At 37.9% G+C, this 23,085-nt stretch overlaps 2 protein-coding genes across 4 annotated transcripts in view; one reads left to right on the top strand and one right to left on the bottom strand.

Annotated features, from left to right (window-relative positions):
- Positions 1–23,085, top strand: part of lrfn2b (leucine rich repeat and fibronectin type III domain containing 2b) — a 70,304-nt gene that overhangs the window by 11,398 nt on the left and 35,821 nt on the right. The window lies entirely within an intron of this gene.
- LOC130565407 (E3 SUMO-protein ligase ZBED1-like) lies at positions 833–3,711 on the bottom strand. 2 transcript variants are annotated; one of them, XR_008964372.1, is made up of 3 exons: positions 2,922–3,711; positions 1,306–2,425; positions 833–944 (listed from the first exon to the last, which is right to left on the bottom strand). XR_008964372.1 is itself a non-coding variant. In XM_057352079.1 (2 exons), the coding sequence occupies exons 1-2, from the start codon at positions 3,709–3,711 to the stop codon at positions 2,022–2,024; spliced, it is 1,194 nt and encodes a 397-aa protein (XP_057208062.1). In that variant the 3' UTR covers positions 964–2,021. The 2 variants fall into 2 exon arrangements, 1 of the variants encoding a protein (XP_057208062.1); XM_057352079.1 differs by lacking the exon at positions 833–944 and having other exon boundaries at positions 964–2,425.

Consider the following 23,085-nt stretch of genomic DNA (forward strand, 5'->3'; position numbering starts at 1 on the left):
CCTGTGTTCCTTCCACCAAATTAATGGGTCCTCTTCGCTGTCAATGTTTCTTGTAAGCAGATAGGAGTCTAGCTCCATGTCTACATCATTCTCTTGAGAAGAATCATCAGATGGTGCTGCTGCTAGGGCTGTCACGATTCTGAAATTTGACTGACGATTAATTGTCTTATAAATCATTGCGATTATGACGATTAATTGTCTGTTTTAGGGCTTTGACGATTATGACGAGTAATTGTCTGTTTTTGAGCTTTGACATTTAATTCTCATACATTTTTGATTCAGCGATTGAAACGACCATATTGTTCTGAATACAAGACTGTTTTTTTCTTGGAAATACATCAGAAAACATTGGGTCATCATATATTTAAGGTTTAGGCTTTTACCTGTCAATAATACAACCACCAAATACTTGTAAATGAAGTAAATTGATCAGGAGTGAATTGAAGCCACCATTAAAATCAGTCATAGAAAAGCTTCTAGTCTGTTTTTTTCTCACTTGCAAGACTACAATAAAATTTTACTTGTGTGTTAATAAAATTTTGGTAGACTGGTTTTTACACTGAGATTCGCTTAAATAATATTAAATTGTACTGCAGGTAATTTGTATATGTTTTAGTTTTTTTTTAAGTGATTGTGTTGTGGTGGTACATTTTACAAGTATTACCACGCTTTAGTAACAATATATACACTAAAATATGCAATATGCAGATGCACTACAGCTCCCCCTAGTGTCTTCTATAAAGATGTGCAATAATTGCGATGATCTGAAACCATCGCGATGAGGTCAAACAATCGAGATGAGACGATTATTTAATAATCGTGACAGCCCTAGCTGCTGCCCCATTGCCCTTTGCTGCTTTAAAAAAACTGCCTAGGGTCTTTCTCTTCTTTCCTTCAAAGGGCGGTGAAGGCTGGGCGCTGGGGGCAGTTGTGGAGGGACTTTGCTGCAAAGATAAAGATAAGTTAAAAATCTTTATACTGTACACTTGCTAACAACATTAATATCTCTAAAGTGGGTTCACTTAATTCTATTTCAAATTATTCAGTTATTTGCAGCTATAAACAATGTAGCCTGGAGCAATGTAGTAAACTTCAGCTCCAACCCGCTTCAGCACACCTGTCTGCAATTATCTAGCAACCCTGAACACCTTGTTTAGATGCTTCAGGTGTGTTTTGTTAAAGTCGAACCTGAAATCTTCAAAATGGTACCTTTCCAGGAGCAGGGTTGGTTAACCTTGATGTATAAGCTGTAAATTTCTTACTATGTGAGACAAAGTGTATTGTGAATCTTAAAAAGATACTTACCAGAGCAATGCTAGTCATCTCATTCTTCAGTATGGCCTTGACACTGATTTTGTTGTCTTCGCTGACATAGTCCAATTTAAACCGTGGATCCAAAGCTGTTGCTATGTCAAGCAGCTTCTGCGTGTGAGGATCACTATACTTTTCTTTAAGGTAATGCAGGATTTTTGACTTAAGGGCAATTCCGTGAAAATGTCAACCTAACCACGAAAAAATGAAGTGTTTACCAGCGGTTTTTACTATGGTAACAGCACAGATTTTAACATTTGGTGGTTCAAATACCCATGTGAGATCTCGCTTCAAATTTGTAAAGCATTTGTTTTATTTTTAGTGCATGATTTTTCATAGTCAGGTAAGTGCCATTTTCAGGATTGTCACATCCATAACGCTACATATTCCTCATAAATGGACACATGAAAATAAATATAAAATAACTATTTTATGTTCTATAAAGAGGCATCCCTTCTCCATTCATTGGGTATTATTGCTTCAGGATTGCGCTTTTTCTTTGACAGAAATCCTACAAAGCTTATCGTCTTCCAAAAAACGCGTCCTTTTTTTGTCACATCCATAACGCATGTTTATTTCCCTTTTTTTAAATAGAAAATTTTTTAAATAGACATTTTTTGATGTTTAGACTCTATCAACAAGGGTTCAGTAAAATATAAACAGATGGTTCAATATATTCGTAACAAATTCATTCTCTGAGCATTTTTATGTCACGTCCATAACGCTGGAATTGCCCTTAATCGATCGAGCAAGTTCCGTTTAACATACTGCTCTCCTGAAAGAGCATCAGTAAAGTCTGCCAGTGGGGTGAGCGTCTTGTTGATCACTTCAAGAACTTCAATATCCTGCCAGGTTGGTGTCAGGTGTCTAGCCTTCCGGTCAGAGGAGAGAACATGTACAATCGCAGTTTGTTGTTCAAGCATTCTCTGGACCATAGCTTGTCGGGAGCCCCATCTTGTTGGGCACTCAGTTTTAAGCTGGTGTTCAGGCAGGTTGAGCTCCTTTTGGGCAACAGCAAGCTCCCTCCTCCGCTTCCAACTATGGCTGAAGCAGGCCACAAGCTTTTTGCAAAGACCCACAGCACGGTCAATGCGTGAATCTTTCATTGCATTCTCTACAAATAAGAATAATCTCTATTAGCTGCAGTAAATTAATGTAACATACATTTTCTTGCATTATAATGTTAAATGGCAGTTAAATTGCAAGAACTGGACAACTGTAAAGCAGGATAAACTTAACTGTGTGTGCACATACTTTACATTGTTTTTACAATTTTGTCTAATTTAAGAAGCAATAAGTTAAAAAGACACAGATTAACATCTAGAAACATACAGTACAATCCTCTATGTCCATTTAAGTCACAATGGGTTCCATGACCTTGTATTTTAATAGTGGCTTCAGTCCTGAACAAATATTCAGCAGCTATATTGACACTTAAAGCTCAAAAAGACCACCCCATTTTCCCGATGTATTTCCAGAAATAAATAATAACGTCTTATATACAGAACAATACGAATTTATATAAAAAAAAATAAAAAAAAAAAGAAAAAATTTTCAGATTTAAATGAATATATGAAAATGTTACTGTCGTGTTGTAATACACAGCTCACCTATAGCCAGATGTAGCCTATGGCCAAAACATTGAAGCCTTGTCCATTTGTTCAGGGAGGCCGCTTTAACAATGTTCGCTCCACTGTCTGTGGTGAAGCACACCATATTTTTCTCCTCCAAACACCAGGAATTGAGACTCTCCTTTAGCCCCTGGGCCAGTTCCTCGCCAGTGTGATCAGCAGGGAAGAACGCTGTCTGTAGACAGCGGCTTTTCATGTTGAAGTCACTTGTTATGAAATGCACTGTCAGGCTTAAATACGGCTCCATAGTTCGGCTTGACCATAGGTCTACTGTTGCCGCGAAATTCTGCATATCTTGCAGATCTTTCTCGACTGTCACTCGACACTGGGTGTATAGATTTGGCAATGCAACAGACGAAAAATAGTTGCGAGAGGGCAGAGAGTAGCGCTTGTCAATAGTCTTTATCATTGCCTTGAATCCGTCGCTTGTAACTGTGTTGATTGGAATCATGTCTTTAGCAAGGTGATAAGCGATGGCGTTTGTTATATCTTTGTGCCGCTGGGAACTTAAAGGGTATGGCGATGCACCGTGTAATGTCTGAGTTATGGACGTTTGTGTCGTCAGGCGGCTGGCATATTTAGGTGTAGCTCCCTTGTCTCTCATGGCTAACTCGTACTGTATTTTGTGGTGACGTTTGAGGTGGTTGTATAGATTTGTGGTGTTACCCTGCGGTGCTGCGACGATGTGACGACGTGAGTGTGAGCATGTGAGTGACAGCGCGTAACGCAGTAAATGAGAGAGGAGGGAAGGGATCGAGATTTGACTCATTTGCTATCTTTGGCCTGATTGGTGAGTTAACAGTGTTTTGTTTTCGACTGTGTGAGTGTGACCAATACGTGAGTGATCTAAATGCGGGAAATACACAGAAGTGAATCGCCGTCCTTAAGAAATTAGATCGCATTCATGTATGAATCGAGATTGAATTTTTTTTTCGATTAATCGTGCAGCCCTAACTGCCATGATGTTTCAGTGGTTTCATGACAATGACCAAAGCGCTCATCTGGACCATTGCATTGCCAGTCTTCATTCACGTTTGTTACATGTTAAACAATATCCTTCACAAATTCACCTTTTGTGTTCGGTAAAAGAGAGAAAGTCCCATGTTACGTGTAGGCTTGGGCCGGTATCAAATTTCCATGCTGCGATTAATTGATTAAGGTTTCATCGCGGTAAGCGGTATTATCGCAGTATTCAATTCTATGAGAAATGCAGGTTGAAAATATAAACCAACTTCCGTGTTTTCCTCTTGATAACAACTTTATTTTAAATAATAAAGAGAACCTCAAACATTTAAATATCAATAAAACAACACACAGTAATGATGTATAAAGTGAGTTTATTCAAACAGAATAAAGTGCAAACTGCAAAAGAACAACTTTTGTTAACTGCTTTTAAATATACTTATGTCTGTACAACGCTAGTACTACAATTCATATTATTATTATTGTTTGAATAACAAGCCAAGCCAGTGTGTTAACTATTATAGCAAGCTAAACATTTATAAACAGCAAATTCATTCGCACTTTGAGACAGTGTATGACTTTATTGCGTTCCATCAACGTATAATTAAAATAATTATTCTGCCACACTGTCAAATTTCATTACTCGTCTTACTTTTAACCCAAAATATTTCCAAACCTCAGACTTCACCCTTTTAGAAGAGGGATAAATCGTCGGCAGCGTTCCTCCTTCCGCCACCCTTCCTCTCCGTGTGCTACTGTTTACATCAGAGTGTGCACGCGTCTTTTGATCAGCAGCGCGCGCACACACACACACACACACACACACACACACACACACACACGCACACGCGCACACACACACACACACACACACGTAGGCATCTCCACATGGGGAACGGGATCGTTTAGATCAGAGTGCGCATTCCTACGCAGCATACACGCAGTGTACTTTTATCTGGTTGATGAAAAATACACAAATACACGTTCTAAAAATCAAAATGCTGATCTATGTTCGCGGTATTTGAAAGTGCCCGCGATAACAACATCGCACGAATCCATTACCGAATATCAGCACATGTCTAGTTACGTGTTTGGAACAACATGTAAATGACAGAAGTTTGGGGTGAAGTGGTCCTTTAAAGCCAGAGCCTCACAGTTTTCAGCAGTATCTGTGAGCTGGTTGTGCGCGTGTCGTCGGGTTTTCCAGCAGACGGCCTGTTTCTCTGAGATCCCGCCAGCCTCACAATGTAATTGATCTTCTTTTTTTACTGCGTAATCGCTGACAGGAGCAGTGAAAAGAGGACGACTGAGCCCCAGGGATCACTGTAGCAAAAAATAGAGCTTTGAAGTCAAGCAAATGATGGAGGAGAATGCGGGCCACATTGCACACTCGTGGATTTAAATGTCCTGACTCGAGCTATAATGGAGCTGCTATTGAACTATGATATATGGATATGAGATTCAGATAGAGAGAAGAGACGTCATGTCTGTGAACGCTCTTTCTCACCCGTCTGTATATTTTAATATAGTGTTCTGTCAATGCAGCTTTAAATCCGCTTCGTTTCATATGGGATTCGTGCTAGAAAGTGCTTTGGCTTACCGGCATCCATTCTCTCTTCAGCTTCGCTTCACGTCACGTCACGTGGTTGTTCTTTTACATTGAAAAACATTGATGCATTATTAAAGGGACAGTTCACCCAAAAACAAAGATTCGGTCATCACACCCTTGTGTTGTTTAAAATCCGTATGTGAGTCTTTCTTCAGTGAACACAAAAGAAGATATTTTGAAAAATGTTTCCATACAATGGAGGGTTCATTGGTGTTTGGTTATCAACATTCTTCAAAATATATATGTTGGATTAAAAACATTAAAAACAAAGCTTCTGGACCAGCATTTACATCTTGCCAAGTGGTCTATAATGCATCCCACATCCCTGTGTGTACTTCTTGCACAGATGTGACGCATCTATTGATATACACACACCTCATCACTAACAAGCCGGGAGCCTGCAGGTTTTCCAGTCATGTGTAATTGGTTAACTTTTGAAAGCGAGATTCAAGGTAATCTATTTCTGTTGAATTGAAGTGATTGAATGAAACGTATTGAACCAGCTGAAAAACGCTTGAAGAATTACGCAATATGGCTCTGCGAAGCGTCTAATGTGCCGCTGATGTAGTCAGAGCTTCATGTAGTATTCATGACCGCCCGCATGTGAACTGTGTATCAAGTATTGATGAAACGTGCAGTTAAATGCGATGCTGCTGTTCTCTCTTGACATTGTGTCCTGGGACGTGACTGGAGCGACGTCTCTGCCCAACACTAATACAGCTCCACGCATTAAACTTGAACACAGATGACCTCCTGCAGGGATGCTCTCTGTCCCGGACCGGGTGGTTTCCAAGCCGTCTGTCAGTTCTTGTAAAACTACAAATGTACTCTATTTGAACTCATGATAGCGTCTGAAGGATGTAACGGTAGGCTGTACGTATGTGTACATGTGGGAAATACATCATGTAAAGGATTTTGTCCTGCAGTATGATTACGCAGACTCATTATATGCAGTGTTTGCGTGATCTCATTACACTCACTGGTCCTCACTAAATAATAAAAAGGCTCATAATTCGGTCAAATGGTGTTTTTCTTTAAATTGATCTGGTTGTGAAGAAATCTTATCACAGTTCACAGTTGCTCAGGAACAGCAGACTGAATAATAGAATAATGTCTCCTTTCTGCTTAATTCCTTTTAAACAATATATATAATATGAAAAGTGCTATAGAAATTGAACGAATCTGATATCACAGTTGTCTGCACCTCCTTGAGTGTTAATGATGGTCTCTCACTTTCTCTACAATGAGCCTCTCCACAGTGTGATGTGTGACGACACCAAAGGCAGTATACACTCACCTAAAGGATTATTAGGAACACCTGTTCAATTTCTCATTAATGCAATTATCTAATCAACCAATCACATGGCAGTTGCTTCAACGCATTTAGGGGTGTGGTCCTGGTCAAGACAATCTCCTGAACTCCAAACTGAATGTCAGAATGGGAAAGAAAGGTGATTTAAGCAATTTTGAGCGTGGCATGGTTGTTGGTGCCAGACGGGCCGGTCTGAGTATTTCACAATCTGCTCAGTTACTGGGATTTTCACGCACAACCATTTCTAGGGTTTACAAAGAATGGTGTGAAAAGGGAAAAACATCCAGTATGCGGCAGTCCTGTGGGCGAAAATGCCTTGTTGATGCTAGAGGTCAGAGGAGAATGGGCCGACTGATTCAAGCTGATAGAAGAGCAACTTTGACTGAAATAACCACTCGTTACAACCGAGGTATGCAGCAAAGCATTTGTGAAGCCACAACACGCACAACCTTGAGGCAGATGGGCTACAACAGCAGAAGACCCCACCGGGTACCACTCATCTCCACTACAAATAGGAAAAAGAGGCTACAATTTGCACGAGCTCACCAAAATTGGACAGTTGAAGACTGGAAAAATGTTGCCTGGTCTGATGAGTCTCGATTTCTGTTGAGACATTCAAATGGTAGAGTCAGAATTTGGCGTAAACAGAATGAGAACATGGATCCATCATGCCTTGTTACCACTGTGCAGGCTGGTGGTGGTGGTGTAATGGTGTGGGGGATGTTTTCTTGGCACACTTTAGGCCCCTTAGTGCCAATTGGGCATCGTTTAAATGCCACGGCCTACCTGAGCATTGTTTCTGACCATGTCCATCCCTTTATGACCACCATGTACCCATCCTCTAATGGCTACTTCCAGCAGGATAATGCACCATGTCACAAAGCTCGAATCATTTCAAATTGGTTTCTTGAACATGACAATGAGTTCACTGTACTAGAATGGCCCCCACAGTCACCAGATCTCAACCCGATAGAACATCTTTGGGATGTGGTGGAACGGGAGCTTCGTGCCCTGGATGTGCATCCCACAAATCTCCATCAACTGCAAGATGCTATCCTATCAATATGGGCCAACATTTCTAAAGAATGCTTTCAGCACCTTGTTGAATCAATGCCACGTAGAATTAAGGCAGTTCTGAAGGCGAAAGGGGGTCAAACACCGTATTAGTATGGTGTTCCTAATAATCCTTTAGGTGAGTGTAATATATGTTATTATTCTAATCAAAACAATACTCATTTGATTGATTATGAAGCACTAAAAAAACAGTGATTTTTGAAAAGTACAATTTTATTTAACTTTTTGAATGTAGTTTCACGCATGTATAAATAGAATATAATACATGACTAATATATCTTTGGCCCAGAATAACAGCTAAAATCCACACGCTATTAACTACATTTTAGCATAAAGATTCTATAAAACTGTTAAGCAGACATTCTAGCTTTGTGTTCCTCAATTTTATAATAGCACTCAGCACCCCCAAATAACAGTGCGAGGACTCGAGTACCCCACCATCCTCGGAGGTGGGTAAAGTATCCAAATATTGCGCGCGACTGCACTTATTAGGTCTATCCAAACTATTCTACAGAGGTCAAATTTAATCAAACTGATTGGAGTGCTGAGGATGATGTGCCTCTTTGTCCTGAGACATGGCCTCTGCGCGCTGCTCTCCGCTGGCCTCCCTGTGTTGTCTTTGGTCGATATTAACCAACGTTTCATTTCGACAAATAAGAATATCCTAAACTTAAAGCCTGAAAAATAATCTGCGTGCACATGGGACTGTTTAACTGGTGCTGTAAATGGACTTGCTGCACCTAACTGGCTAATGTGTAATGTGACGTAATCACCTCAGGGGTCAGATCGAGGGAGAATTCCAAGGCTGATGGCTTTTTATTTGCTGGTTTTATTTTTAACTTAACTAATATTTTTATATTTTGTTACACTTATTGATATATTCCTAATAATAAAAAAAAGATTTCTGGAAATCATCTTGCGACCCCGCCCTCGCGGCCTTGTGACCCCCACTTTGGGAACCCCGCATCTAAACAGATGCACACACACACCTACGTTTTTCTCTCCCTTTCTCCCGCATTCATTGATCCACCACACAAACTAACGTTAGTGAAGTTCACTAGTTCTAGATACAATTTAATATACTAACAATCCCCTTAAAGTTACTTAATGATAACATATATGCTCATTTTATTTACCAGGAAACGCAGTGGTTCTCAAAGTGGGAGGTGAGTGATCAACAGAAAAGGAGAAAGTATAATACACCCTCGAAAACGTGATTGCGACCTCGCAACACGATTGCGAATAGACGGAGGGGGACCCCTGCTTCTGTACCAAGTATAGCGTCAGCCTCATTAGGTTTATTTTCTGTTTAAGTTAATGTTCGTATCATCTACTGCAGCTGCAGTGTCATCCGCGGCAGCAGTCCCTACAGGGGCAGGCTTACCAAAACATTAAATGAGTGTAGTTTGAGTTTGCTTTGGTTTCATGATCTCCCGGTAGCCACAAAAGTTCTGTCACAAAACGATGTTGCTTGTATACGGAAATCCTTGACCGTAGGCCAAACCATTTTAAAGAATGTTGTTTCCATCTTTGTTGTAACCGTTTTGGAAGGACCTAATTCAGAACTGACTGTACCGCTGAAATTTAATTACTTTTCCTTTAAAAAAGTAAAGTAATGGATTACTCTTATTTTTTCTGTAATTTAATTACAGTTACCTGCTGTGTAATTGAACTTAATACTGTTAGTGTTAGTAATAAGTAATTAAATACTTTTTGGAGAGAGTAATTTGTACAGTAATCTAATTACACCATTGAATATGTAATTAGTAACTACATTTACATTTACATTTATTCATTGGGCAGACGCTTTTATCCAAAGCATATAACCATTTTGTCAACACACTAAACAGATCTGTTAGTTTACAAGGCCATGCTACTAGAGGATTAAAGCTGGAGTAAGCAAGGGAGAGAATGAACAACAAGATTAAAAAAAAAGATTAGAGTTATTGGTTAGTCTAGTAACTAGTAATTAATTACTTTTTCAGAGTAACTTACCCAACACTGCGCTGTATGCACATCCTTGATGGGTTTGTGTTATGAGTGTTTGACTCAAAGGTGTTCAGCTGGGTTCAAGTGTCTGGGTAAATTACGCTAAATCAACCTTTTTTTTCCCAATAATATTAAAATGCTGCAGCATTAAGATTTGTGCTCATGAAAATGACAGAAGTAGTCAAACCTGTTCATTAAAGGGGGCGTCCCATCACTTCTGTCCGTATAGTGAATATACAAATGTGTGTGTGTGTATGTCAAAGGGATGATGTGATTATGTTAAAAAAGCAAAAGTCAAGCTGAAACACAAGTAAAACACATTTGTAGTGAATAATTTATGTAAGTGCTTTAGCAGAAATACGACCTGCACATGTCTTGCCCCTCACATGTGTCTGACGGAGACAAGTGTCATTTCTGTGAAAGGGCTCTGTTTGACGTCCTCTAAATAACGTGGTTGGGAAGCCAGTGTTGCTGCGATGGCAAGTAGTTTCAACTTTTCGTATCAGTTTCTTACAGTTGACCTCTCATATTAAACTGGACTGTACAAACGTGTTTTACTGATCTTCTGTGCAAAACAATGGGGGCTTCATTAATGTTCATTAGCTTCATTCAATTTATTCCAAAACATTTCACTTCATGTCCGGATCTCTTGAGTTGGGAGGGTCCGGCGATGTGCCGTGATCAGAACGGGCATTGTGAAGAACACATTATGATGTCATTATTTTAAGTGCATTTCAGCGAGATGTGAATAATCCCGCCGATGCTTTTATATGGCAGTTTACTGGCATGTCATGTTCCGCGCTGCTCAACTTTAAGTAAAAAATGAGTCATGTTCTCTGTAGAGAAACAGATGTGCTTTAGAGATCACGTATAAACCAGCATTTTCATTCATTTATATGTGCTTGAGGCAGATGCTTTTATCCAAATCAAGAGTGCATTACCATACAAACATATATTTTTCTCAGTATTTGTGTTCCTTGGGATTAAACCCACAATGCAGTTGAGCTACAAGAAAACCATGTATGCTTATTGATTATCTTAAAGGGATACTTCACCAAAAATGAAAATTCTGTCATCATTTACTCAACCTTGAGTTGATCCAATCTCTATAAACAGCTTTGTTCTGATGAACACAGAGAAAGATATTTGGAAGAATGCTTGTAACCAAACAGTTCTTGGACCCCATTGACTCTCATAGTAGGAAAAATGACTATATAATACACAGAAGAAGATATTTTGAAGAATGTATTACAGCAAACAGTTCTGGGGGCACTTTTGACGTTCTCATTTTTCCTACTATGGGAGTCAATGGGGTCCAAGAACTGTTTGGTTACAAGCATTCGTCCAAATATCTTTTAAGTAATATCTTAAAAGATGTTTAATTATGAAACAATTAATATCATTTAAGTAAGTAAGACAGAATTTTTGTTTGAAAATAAAAATGAAGTGACCTGTCCCTTTAACTGAAAAGATCAGATTTTGCAGAGAAAATGAAGGCTGGTAAAAATGTTGAAACAGATATGTAGTGAAAATATTGTTTGATTTTGATATCATAACTACAGTCCATTCGGCAGATGAGTTTGTCAGAAAGGGTTTCTTTAAAACGCATCTTTGTACAGAAAAGTAATTTATGAATATTATTATTCATCTCATGCGATTCTTTGGCCACAGTGTTTAGAAATCTTTCTTAAAAAAAATCTTCCGGGAGTCAAGGCCTGTAGATAAGTGAACGTCCGCTGGAAATGATGCAGACGCAGCAGATTGTTTGGTTTGATCGGGATCAGTTAGTCATTATTCACCGGACGTCCTTGTTCATGCTGAGGCCCTGTGGTCCACAGCTAATGAAATATGTAGATGATTTATTAGTTGCAAAATTAAGGCTAGCTTACTTGAATTTAATCTGCAGATCAGAGAAAAAGGCAAGGCTACAGGGAATGACAGGAGAATACAAATGACTGTCCGCAGTCCGCAGAGAAATGTCTGTGCATTACACCTCTCGTGTTGTTTTCTCTCTCGTGAAACTTTATAAAGATAAATGCTGCTCATGCAATACTCAGCTGATGCTGTATTATTTAAAAATGAACTTAAAGTCAAACACTTAATAAGAATTTAACACCAGAAGGATGAAATATGAACCACACACACCTTTCCTATTACTGGGGTGTGAGAAAACTTCCTTTATTTTCTAAGTGTTAATGAAGTGCTTTTGGCCTTTAAAGAAACCGTTGGCCTTTAAACAGTACATTTTCATCCTGATTTCTTTAGCCCCAGTTTGTTTTAAACCTGTATGACTTTCTTTAGAACAAGAAAGAAGAAGGTTAATTATGAATATTCTGTTTGTTCATTGTGACTCACTTTAACACTTAAAACAACAAAGAATGTTGGTTTTGGATCTTCACGTGACACTTTGCTACATCCCAGTTTGAATACTTATACTATGGTCTCCAAGTATGCACTGTTTCTGTAATGGGAGAAAGTATGTTTTAGTGGGATTGTTTATTAGATAAACAGTATGCACACACCAGTTCTCAACCATTTATTTTGACTCGAGGCCCCCCACCCACAATGTTGAGCTTGACATTAACTGGAATTTTTTTATTCATAACAAAAATGGCCAAATAAAAAGACATATCTTGATTTTTAGTTTTTATATACTTCAGTGCTCATTTTGTCTTCATTTTAAATGATTGGTCATCTTGAGGCGCCCTTGGAAGTCAGCTGGGACCCCCTTGTTGATCGCGACCCCCAACCCCCCCCCCCCCCCCGTTGAGAACCACTGTGCTAGAGATGCATTTTAAATGTTAACAATCTAAAAAAACATCATTATTTCGTACGTAGCGTAAAGCATTACTTATCTAATTTTATTAATAGAGTGAAGCGCCCCCTCTCGCAGTGAGTTCAGTAACATCAGCCGTTTGAGTGTCCGTGGAAAAACACTCATTTCAACATATTATGATTTAAGACACGCTAATTCTAATTTTGAGTACTGTCTAGGACAGATAATATGGAACTCAGGGTTTATTTTTAGGATGCTGCTAGAAGCAGGTGCGAAAAATCTACTGAGTTTAGAAGCTTTTCCAGTCAAGTGTCAGGGGTTAAACAAGATATTTGCGGACTTCAGAGAACATCTGCGAAACAACAGATTCATGTCGATCCATTCATATTTCATTAACCTAAAAATAGACAAGCGCTCCGAGTCACTTTGAATAATTCCACAGGAATGACAGTCGTGTTAGTGCAGCCAGTTCTGTAATAATAACTGTACAGCTGATGTAGAGGTTGATTTTATCTCAGTGTTTCATTATACAGATCACACAGATGGACAGTTTACACTTGTTGTGTACACACACACAATCTTTCGTGTAGATGATTTGCAGTGAGCTCTTGTTTTCTTTACTAATCTGCCTTTAAGCCTTGAACCTTCTCGAGAGTTCACTCTGGGGAAAATGTCTGTGTGTGTTTATGTTTGTATGGCTACACAATCAGAGGATTTGTATAGTATTATCATGGCAGCAGCAGAAGGTTATTAGAAGAGGATACTATTGCGTATTTTAACCCCAATCTGCCTCTTTTTGCTCAATAAGGTTTGATTGTCTGAAGTACACACATGTGAGCATTGTGAATGCAAAAGAAGATACACTTTCAAGATTGTAATTTGGAGCCAATTAATTATGCTAAATATCGTTCTCATGTCATGATACCTATTTATGTATGTATGACATAAAAAAATCACAAATAACTAGCAATTAAGAAAAACAGCTCCTTAAAAACATGATTTTGTTTTTCTGCTCATTTTCTGCTTCACCGAAGACCGAGTCACATACAGGTTTACAGTCACATGAGGGGGAATAAATGATGACAATTTTTGGGTCTCTGAATGACATTTTAAATACAGCCTTTGAACCCTCTTGCCTTCCAGTGCTTTTCCTTCACCTTTTTTTCTTCGATTAGCCAGATTATCATTTGTGGCAAATAACATTGTTGATCTGAACTTGTTCTAAACCCAGAACACTCCTTTAAAATCTTTAAAAAAAAGGAAAATAGATTTCAAATGTTCTGGCAATCTTTGGTAAAGTCGTTGAGTGTTTCTGCACGTGTTATATTAGCAGGTTTCCGGTATCTTCTTGATGGTACCCCTGTGATGACTGAATATGCTGTAGGCAGCTCAGTAGGTTTTCCACACGTATGCGTGTGAGACGTGCACAGAAGCAGTGAGAACTCTTGACGTGTAAACCCAACTCATCTCAGCCTGACACACACACAGATGTTAGAATCTGTTAGGACATCTCATAGACGCAACAATGTTTTTTACTAAGATAATGATATTTATTAAACTCTGCCACTAAGCCCTCACACAAAGTAGATTAGATTTCTAGACAATTTAGACAGAACCACACAAATTAGATTTCACGTACAAGATTTGGCCACTTAATGAGGCTTTCACATGATAGGCGCCAGTGATATCAAGTATCAGTCCTTCAGTCGATACTGGAAGAGATTGAACAGATCTTTCCACAGCGATGGTCATATACTGTAGGGGTGTAACGATACTTCGTATTACGATATTTCACGATGCAAAAATGTTACGATGCGTATCGTAGAGAGATGGGGATATTTTACGATATGATGTTTAATTCTATTCGTTCAGCGGTCAAGACGTCACGTGTGCTTATCTCACATATGCGCTAGAGAGAAGTCTCTAGGAGAAGGGGAAGCACAAAACTACAATCTGTGTCTCCACGTGGTTTACAAAGCCTCTTATTTACTGGCACAATCGCCGTTCAAACACAGCAAACTTGAAGCGTGACTGCAGGCGAGTCAGCCCGAAACTCATTACAAAGGAGCACAAACGTGTTTAAATGCCAATGTTCATTTATCCGCTGACGTGAGCTGCTGCGTGACGTGATATGAACATAAAGTAAGCCAAAAGAAACCAGCGCTGTTCCGATCAGAGAAGCGATGAAGTGAGTCGTGCTGTAGATTAAAAGATCCAATGACATGATAAAAACAAGTATGTGATCTGCATGAGTAAGGGTAAGTTACGCTCAAAAAGTAATTAATTACTAGTTACTAATTACATATTCAATCGTGTAATTAGATTACTGTACAAATGACTCTCTCCAAAAAGTATTTAATTACTCATTACTAATTACTTTCTATATCCTATATCAACCTTGATTAGTTGTGATTCAAAGATAGACATGAAACGGCTCTTTTAATTCATTTAAATAAATAATATTAAACTACATAAAGTACTCTTATTAACTGACCAACGTATTACAAATGTGAGAATTATACATTAAAGCACAGATTTTAAAGTTAGACTTTGAATTTTGATGTCAATTCCACTACTGCACACACAAATTACACAAAGTATTTAGTTTAATTACTTCAAAAGTAACTGTAATTAAATTACAGAAAAAATAAGAGTAATCCCTTACTTTACTTTTTCAAGGGAAAAGTAATTAAATTACAGTAACTAATTACTTAGTAACTAGTTAAACCCAACACTGAATGTAATACAGTTTATGTAATATGTCTTCTTGAAAGATTCTTCTCATTCATTACTGTCTCAAGCAAAGACAGCGCAGAGAGACACGAGCCAATAGCGCTTGAGCGTGAGCTCTGTCAGAGCGTTTCATTGGTTGAATGTGCTGAATGAACACACCCTTCACTGAACGAACGAGTCAATTGAGTCAAAATGAGACTGAATGAACTGCTACATGTCGTTCATGGTCTAATATTCTCTGTTACAACAATGCATATCCAGTAGTTACTCAACTCTTCTGACAAATAAAGCTAATGACCTGGTTTCATTTAATTCTAAGGTAAAGTCAATTATGTCAAAACAGTTAAAGCTTTGTTTGGAACATTTAATTACACCAATTAAATGAGTTAATCCAGATAGATTTTAGTAGACTCATATAATGTAGATTTCATCGACTAAAACTAGTCTAAAGCTAAAATGATGGTCAAACCTGCAGTACAGCAGGTTCAGTTAAGCCTTAAAAAGTAAAAATTCTTAATTAAGTTGTATGTGCATCAAAAAAGTTACTGAAATTGTTAATATTTTGAAAATAAATGTTATTTAAATTTCAGTTTTCATTTCAATTTCATTTTGTTTAAAATACCGTGATGTGTATTGTATCGTGAGCCCAGCATCGACATTCATGTACTGAATCATGAGCTGAGTGTATCGTTACACCCCTATCATATACTAAAACTTCACTGCTGCTAACTACTGAACTTTTGGAATTCAGACAACCCCACAGAGTTAGGTTTTAAAGGGATAGTTCACCCTAAAATGAAAATTCTGTCATCGTTCACTCACCTTCAAGTTGTTGCAAATCTCTATAAATTGTATTGTTCTGTTTAACAAACAAACAAAAAGATATTTTGAAGAATGTGGGAAAACAAAGTTCTGGGTTGCCATTGACTACCACAGTAACTTATTTCCCTGCTGTTGTAGCCAATAGTGTCCAGAACTGTTTGCTTACAAACATTCTTTCAAATATCTTTACTAAGAAATCTGTACAGGTTTGAAACAACTTAAGGGTGAGCAAATGATGGCAGAAGTTTCATTTTTTGGTTGAACTAACCCTTTACCATGTGTCTAAAAATAAAAGCTAATTCAAATGATTGCTAAAACAATAAAACGGTTTTAACTAGGGGTGTAGCAGTTCAAATTACTCACGGTTCAGTTTGTGTCACGGTTTGAGGGTCACGGTTTCGGTTCGGTTTGTGCTATGTTCAGGGAAAAGGGACTACTGACAAATAAAAATAAGAACAAATAATCAAGCTACAAGTAACAGCACCAATTAAACAACAGAGCAACGCAGAAAATAAAATAAGATACTGTACAGTATATGTACCTTTTAAGGTAGAAATGGATTAAAGTAATCAAATAAAACATAACATTGCATATGTAGAAATGAAATAAAGATGAATCATAATTGAATTACAGAAGTGAGTGATTTCCTTGACTTTGAACAGACAGCAGGAATATGCTGCTGTCGCTTTAAGAGGAATGAAACCCATCCAGTACACGAGGCTTGAATGAGTGTCGTTTAAACAGCAACATGTGCTGCTCAGGTCTCACCTGCACACGCGCGCTCACAACACCCGGGTGATGAAAGCAGAAATGACTGTACAGCATACGTCAGTCCTATTGAAATGTGTCTACGTTATTTGATTTGTTGTAGGTATTAAATGTGTATCCATCGACAAACATACATTAGCTGAACTTTGTCAGTCTGTTTTACGCAGTATAATTTCTAACGAACCATATTATAAATGCGTCGTCAGATTTAAGATGAGCCGCGGTCCAACGTGGCGAACCGTTGGTGGAGAACCGTGCGGTTCAATTTTTTACCGAGAACCGTTACACCCCTAGTTTTAACCACTTTTATGCTCTGTGAAGTGTGGCTCTTAACAAGCAATTTTTGGTGATAAAAGGTAGTGATGCTGTAGTGCTTATGCCCATCATTGAAGCGTGCAGCTATATTCTTGAGGTGACCATGACAACAACACACAACACCATTAAAAATCTGTAACCGTGAGTGTAACTGTAAGAGTAAATAAACAGTTGTGTATTTAGGTGATTACAGTCTTGTAAAGCACTGTTAATCCTCTGATGAAGAACATTCACTGTCTGTCGCTCACAGCAGTTAGGAGAATGTTCCTGAGAATGGGAGTGATGGACATTGTTCCTGTGGACCTGTGGGGATTTCAGCAGGTGCAGATAATCTTGTTAAACAGCCTAATTAGTGCTCATGGCATGCCCTGCGCTGCTGCCTCACGCCGCCGATATACCTTATTCTCCTCACTTTATTTATAGAACTGAAACCATTAATATGAAGCGTCTGACTCGAGTTTAGTTTTCTTTGACCAACATCTGCAGCATCACTCGTAGGAATTGTTTTTGAGATGTGTGTGTCTATAGTTTGAAGTTGGTTGGTATCGTGAGTTAACATGAAAACCCCCAGGAGTGATCATGCTGTTTTAAGACCCACTTTGATGATGAGTATGTGCAAGTATTTGCAATAATTTCCTTTGCTTCATTCAGCAGCAGGCTTCATGTGATGTGAGGAGGAACACTGCAGTGAGGAGACCCGGCTTACACCTGATAATCAGCCCTGAGGCTTTCTAGATTTAACCTACTTAATTGCAGCATCTCTCTTGTACTACTGCACTGATACAGCGACTCTTCCGCTAGTCACATTAAGAAGGCCAACAGAGCAGCTGATAATAGGTCATTAACTAACTGAACTTCATAGATGATTTCATGGTAATTTTATGACGTATAATAACAGGTCAGTTTAGAAATACTGTAAATATTACTGTATGAAGACTGTAGTCATTCTCTGTGTATTTCATTTTCTAATACTTCATGTCATATCTTAATTTTCTTAAATCATATTTTCGGTGATGTACATGTAAAAACAGCATTACGGGGAATTAATCTACTTTAAAGTTCTTTACAGTTAAAGAGAGAGGTAATGTTCATATTTCTTCATCTGGTGTGACGTCTCTGGTCTTACTGGATGTAGGTCACATGACCTGATTTGCATATAATGACAAATGCATCTGATTTGAAAAGAAATCTATGAAATTTAGCAGACAAGTGACTTTATCCAAAGTGACTTGAATAAGAATTTAAATCTGTAACCTCACATCACTGATGCTGCGCTCGCTGTCTTATGTCACTGATCACTCGTGATATTTTTATAAGTGCAAACCGCGCCCCTAATGTTAATATTTCATTGCTCGGCTCTGTTACTGTCTGATGTTGTGTTGTGTTAACTGTCTGATGTTGTGCTGTCTCGTGATTTTTCCCCAAATAGTTAAGTGCAAACCGTGCCCTGCCCATGATGTTAAAATTATCTTGGTCAACTCTGTTTTTGTCTGATGCTGTGCTAACTGTCTAATGCTGTGGTGTGTTAACTGTCTGATGTTGTGCTAATTGTTTAATGTGCATGATTTTTTTTCCACAAAGAGTTAAATGCAAACCACACCCCTTATGTTAATATTTCAATGGTCAACTCTGTTACTGTCTGATGCTGCGCTAGCTGTCTGATGTTGTGCTAATTGTTTGATGTGCATGATTTTTTCCACAAAGAGTTAAACGCAAACCACACCCCTTATGTTTATATTTAATTGGTCAGCTCTGTTACTGTCTGATGCTGCGCTACTTATAACTACCTGATGCCGTGGTGTGTTAACTGTCTGATGTTGTGCTAACTGTTTGATGTGCATGATTTTTGAACAGTTAAGCACAAACCACACCCCTTATGTTAATATTTCATTGGTCAGCTCTGAGACATATCCACCTGAGAGTTTAGGCATCAAATCAAGGCTGTTTGATGCATCCGTCTCTGACTAATTAATAGCCAGCCAATTGCTTTTAATAGCATTATTATCATTTGTAGGTTTCATTGCAAGTTTTTCAAATGATTATCATTTGTATTGTAAGTTTCCTCTTATGTTTTTGTGCTGATTTTGGCTATTGCCTTATTCTCAGCGACCTCGGTGAGTTTACTTCCCTTCATTGTCATGCAGCACATCTTTACCCACCAGATTATCTCTGGCCGAGATGAAGAAAGTGCAGAGTACGGGATGAATGATAATTCAGGGCTCTTTTTAACACTGTGTTTACTCTTTGAAAGCGGTGCACAGCAAAGCAAGGCAGAATGTCTTTGATGTGTTTGCCGAAGCGTCCGAGGAGAGCCGTGGTGTCTCTGTTCTGGCAGGTCTGAGTGAATGTGTGGACCTCCGTGAGGAGACGAGCTGATGTTTATTCATGTCTCCTGAGGATCATGGCTATATATATATAGAACCGGGAGTTTTTCTGCAGTGATGGCAGCTTGGTGGTGGCACACACTGTAATGATGTCTATTTTTAGTCATACACGTGAATCATAATGCTGTGAATAATTTAAAAGTGCAGTCATTAGGATGTTGTAGAGCTAACCGGAGACAAAGATTGAGGAAGGAAAAACAAGGTCAATCTTCCTCAGAACCCTGTGGATTAAATCTATCTGTCAAGAGAATAGTTGAGGTGCTGTTATACGCTCCGCTTTATCTTTAAGTCCATTCATCCCACAATAACCTTTGGGTTTGAAGCAAATCTGCCAGTGGGCGGAGCCAACTATGTAAAAGTGGGTGTTGTTATCTTGCTGTGGGCAGATCATATGAAAATTAATCTGCATATCCAGCCATTTCACATTCAAGTTTTTACGGAAATCACTTGCGTAACACAGTGTAACAAATTGTTGTTTCGACCGACCTTTTTATAGTTTCTCTACAATTCTATTGTGGTAATATTTATTTTTATGTAGCATCAACGTTTTAGTGTATATTTAGCTCAAGAAAATCTGAGTTTATATCATTTAATTACCATATATCGGTTTATTGCAAATAAGCAAAAACTGTACTAATTTTCACATATTTTTAAAAATCATTTTCCAATTGCCACTGTCAGAAAATTCTAGAAATGTCTGTAGCACAGGGGAAGGTGGGATGAAGCGATGATGGGTGACTGGGTTCGTGAGGACAGTATTAGTCATAAAAGACTAAGGGGTGGTTTCCCGCAAAGGGATTAGTTTAAGACAGGACTAGGCATTAGGACATTTAAATTAGGACATTTAAGTTGTTTTTACAAACATGCCTTACAAAACAACATTACTTGTCTGTAGTTTGAGTTAAAACAATGGCACTGATGTATTTGAAGATGTTTCAGTGCAAGAAGTTTTCAATTTAAACAGATCTAACATTTACTTGAGTCTAGGACCAGTCTTAAGCCTTGTGCGGGAAACCACCCTAAAGACAATCAAACATACACTTCTGAAGTTTTGGACGACTCATGTTAAGTAACTGTTATGTTAAAGTGGTCTTTTGAGCACAGTGTTACCTTGTCATTTCTGCGTACGAGTAATCATACAGAAATGTATAAATGTGTGAAAATACGTTTTTTTGTGAATATCGTCGATGGTGAAAAAAATGTGATTTTCATATTCAGCATGTTAAACGTCATAGTAAAAATTAAAGCAAAACACAACTTTCTAAAAAATGTGTTGCATTGTGTAATTGATGTCATTATTTATGAGGAGGACGTTTTAAGATATGAAACTTGCAGGATGTATTAATAATACCAAGACCTGCAGCATCCATCCAGGTGTCCAGAAAAGCGCTATATAAATTTAACAAATTATTATTATTATTATTATATGTCAAAAGACCAAGGGAAATTCGATTTCGACATCACCCTTTAAAATCACTTTTTGGTCCATTTTCTTTAAAGGTTCAGTTTATTAATGGATTCCTCATCTTATCATCGTGCACATCACTACAGAGAAATGCTTCTCAACCAGAGGGCTGAAGACCTCAAGATGACTTGATTTAAAATAAGACAAAGCAAATGCTAAAATAGGCAATAATATTAACAACAATAGAAGTCAAGGTATGTTGTAGTATTAAAAAATACATCTTTATAGTAATGTCAGGCGCTAGACATTTTATTTGGTGTAAATAGGGCTGCCCCCGACTAAAGATTTTCCTAGTCGACTAGTAGTCCTTCGTTTCAGCAATTAGTCGAATAATCGCACATTTATGATATTAACATAATTACTTGCGTATATATACAAGGAAAAGAATAGTCTAAGTTTACCGGCTGAGAAAATATGTTTTTTAACATTTCCGTATTACAGAGAAATGCTAAATCATAATACAGTAATAAAGCGATTAAAATATAAATTAAGCGCTTAAACGGACACATAAATGAGCCGCAGTTATAATTTAGTTATAATTATCATGTGTTGGAAAAACAGCAAGGAGACTGCCTGTACATTTAAATAATTTATTAACAAAAATACAAACTATAACATCAGTTACATGCCAAATGAACTTGCCAACAAAATAACCATAAACATAAAACACCCTTTTGAATAAAATAAACTGAAAATTTCGTTCTTTTTTTTAAAGGGAACAAATAAATAAAACAAATAAATAAACATACCGCAAACGGCAACTCTTTAAAATATTAGTACAAAATAGTAGAAACAGTAAAAAGTACAAATAAAGTAAATAATAAAAGAAAAAAACAGGCCTATGGACAAGTCATAAACAACTTTGTGCAAAGCAAGGCAAACAAAATAAATAAATAACAAAAACACTTAACTGAAAAATTATATTGAAGAGGGAAATTAACGAAAACGAACGAACGAATAAACGCAGCAAACTCCAAACCTTAGAATAAAAAAGAACAGGCTACAAACAAATACGTTTTTGTACAAAACAACGCAAACAAATAAAAAGCCTATAAATTCTTTGCTTAAATGGTTTAGAACAAATTTAGGGCTGCACGATCATTTATGGCGATACCACTAAATCCCATTGAGCTCAAGCTGGCTGCGATATGCAATGTGTCGATATTGTTTTTAATGCGTCGCTTGTCCGTGAAGCACAGCTCTGGGATCAGTAGGAAATGCTGCTCGATCTAAAAGCAGTGCGAGTTTGAGTCGCTTATAATGTGCATTTGAAAAAGCAACACCCGTCAAACATGATCATTATAAATATACTTTATTATCATAAAAATACCTGATGAGGCTTGAGGAACAGTGATAAAAACATGTCCATAGGCATTTCCTAGATTCTAGAAGGTGTTATGGTCTTCTTCTGCAGTGCGTATTTGGAGTTTCCGCACGAGAGCGCCCTCTGGCTTTCGGGTGCAGCAGCATTTTACCGTACTTCACTCAAAAGCTGTGCATAAATCACCTGATATTTATCGTCGGTTTATCGTGACAGCCCTAGAACAAATATATTTTGAACAAAATGTGGAGCAAATAATTGAAACAAAACGAATACGAATCAAATGGAAACATTCAGGAAAAATATCAGCGCAAACTGCCATATAAAGCCGACGGATGAGTCTTGACCAGAAACAAAGAATAGAAAAATCAGTCTGAAGTTTCCAAACAGAATAAAAACAACCTCTATATTATATCAAATCGAATAAATAAAAATAAAAACAGATAGCAAACAAACACTACAAAAAAGGGAAATTAAGCTAACTTACCGTCACTATTATTCCATCCGATCGTTTTTTATATTACGCGTCAGAAACACCAGCTTGTCCACATGGTTGGGAAGACGTGAGCTTCTTGACTTATTCACAATGAAGCCGGCCTTGGAAAAGTTGTG

The sequence above is a fragment of the Triplophysa rosa genome, linkage group LG15 (assembly GCF_024868665.1).
Source record: "Triplophysa rosa linkage group LG15, Trosa_1v2, whole genome shotgun sequence".
NCBI classification, from domain to species: domain Eukaryota; kingdom Metazoa; phylum Chordata; class Actinopteri; order Cypriniformes; family Nemacheilidae; genus Triplophysa; species Triplophysa rosa.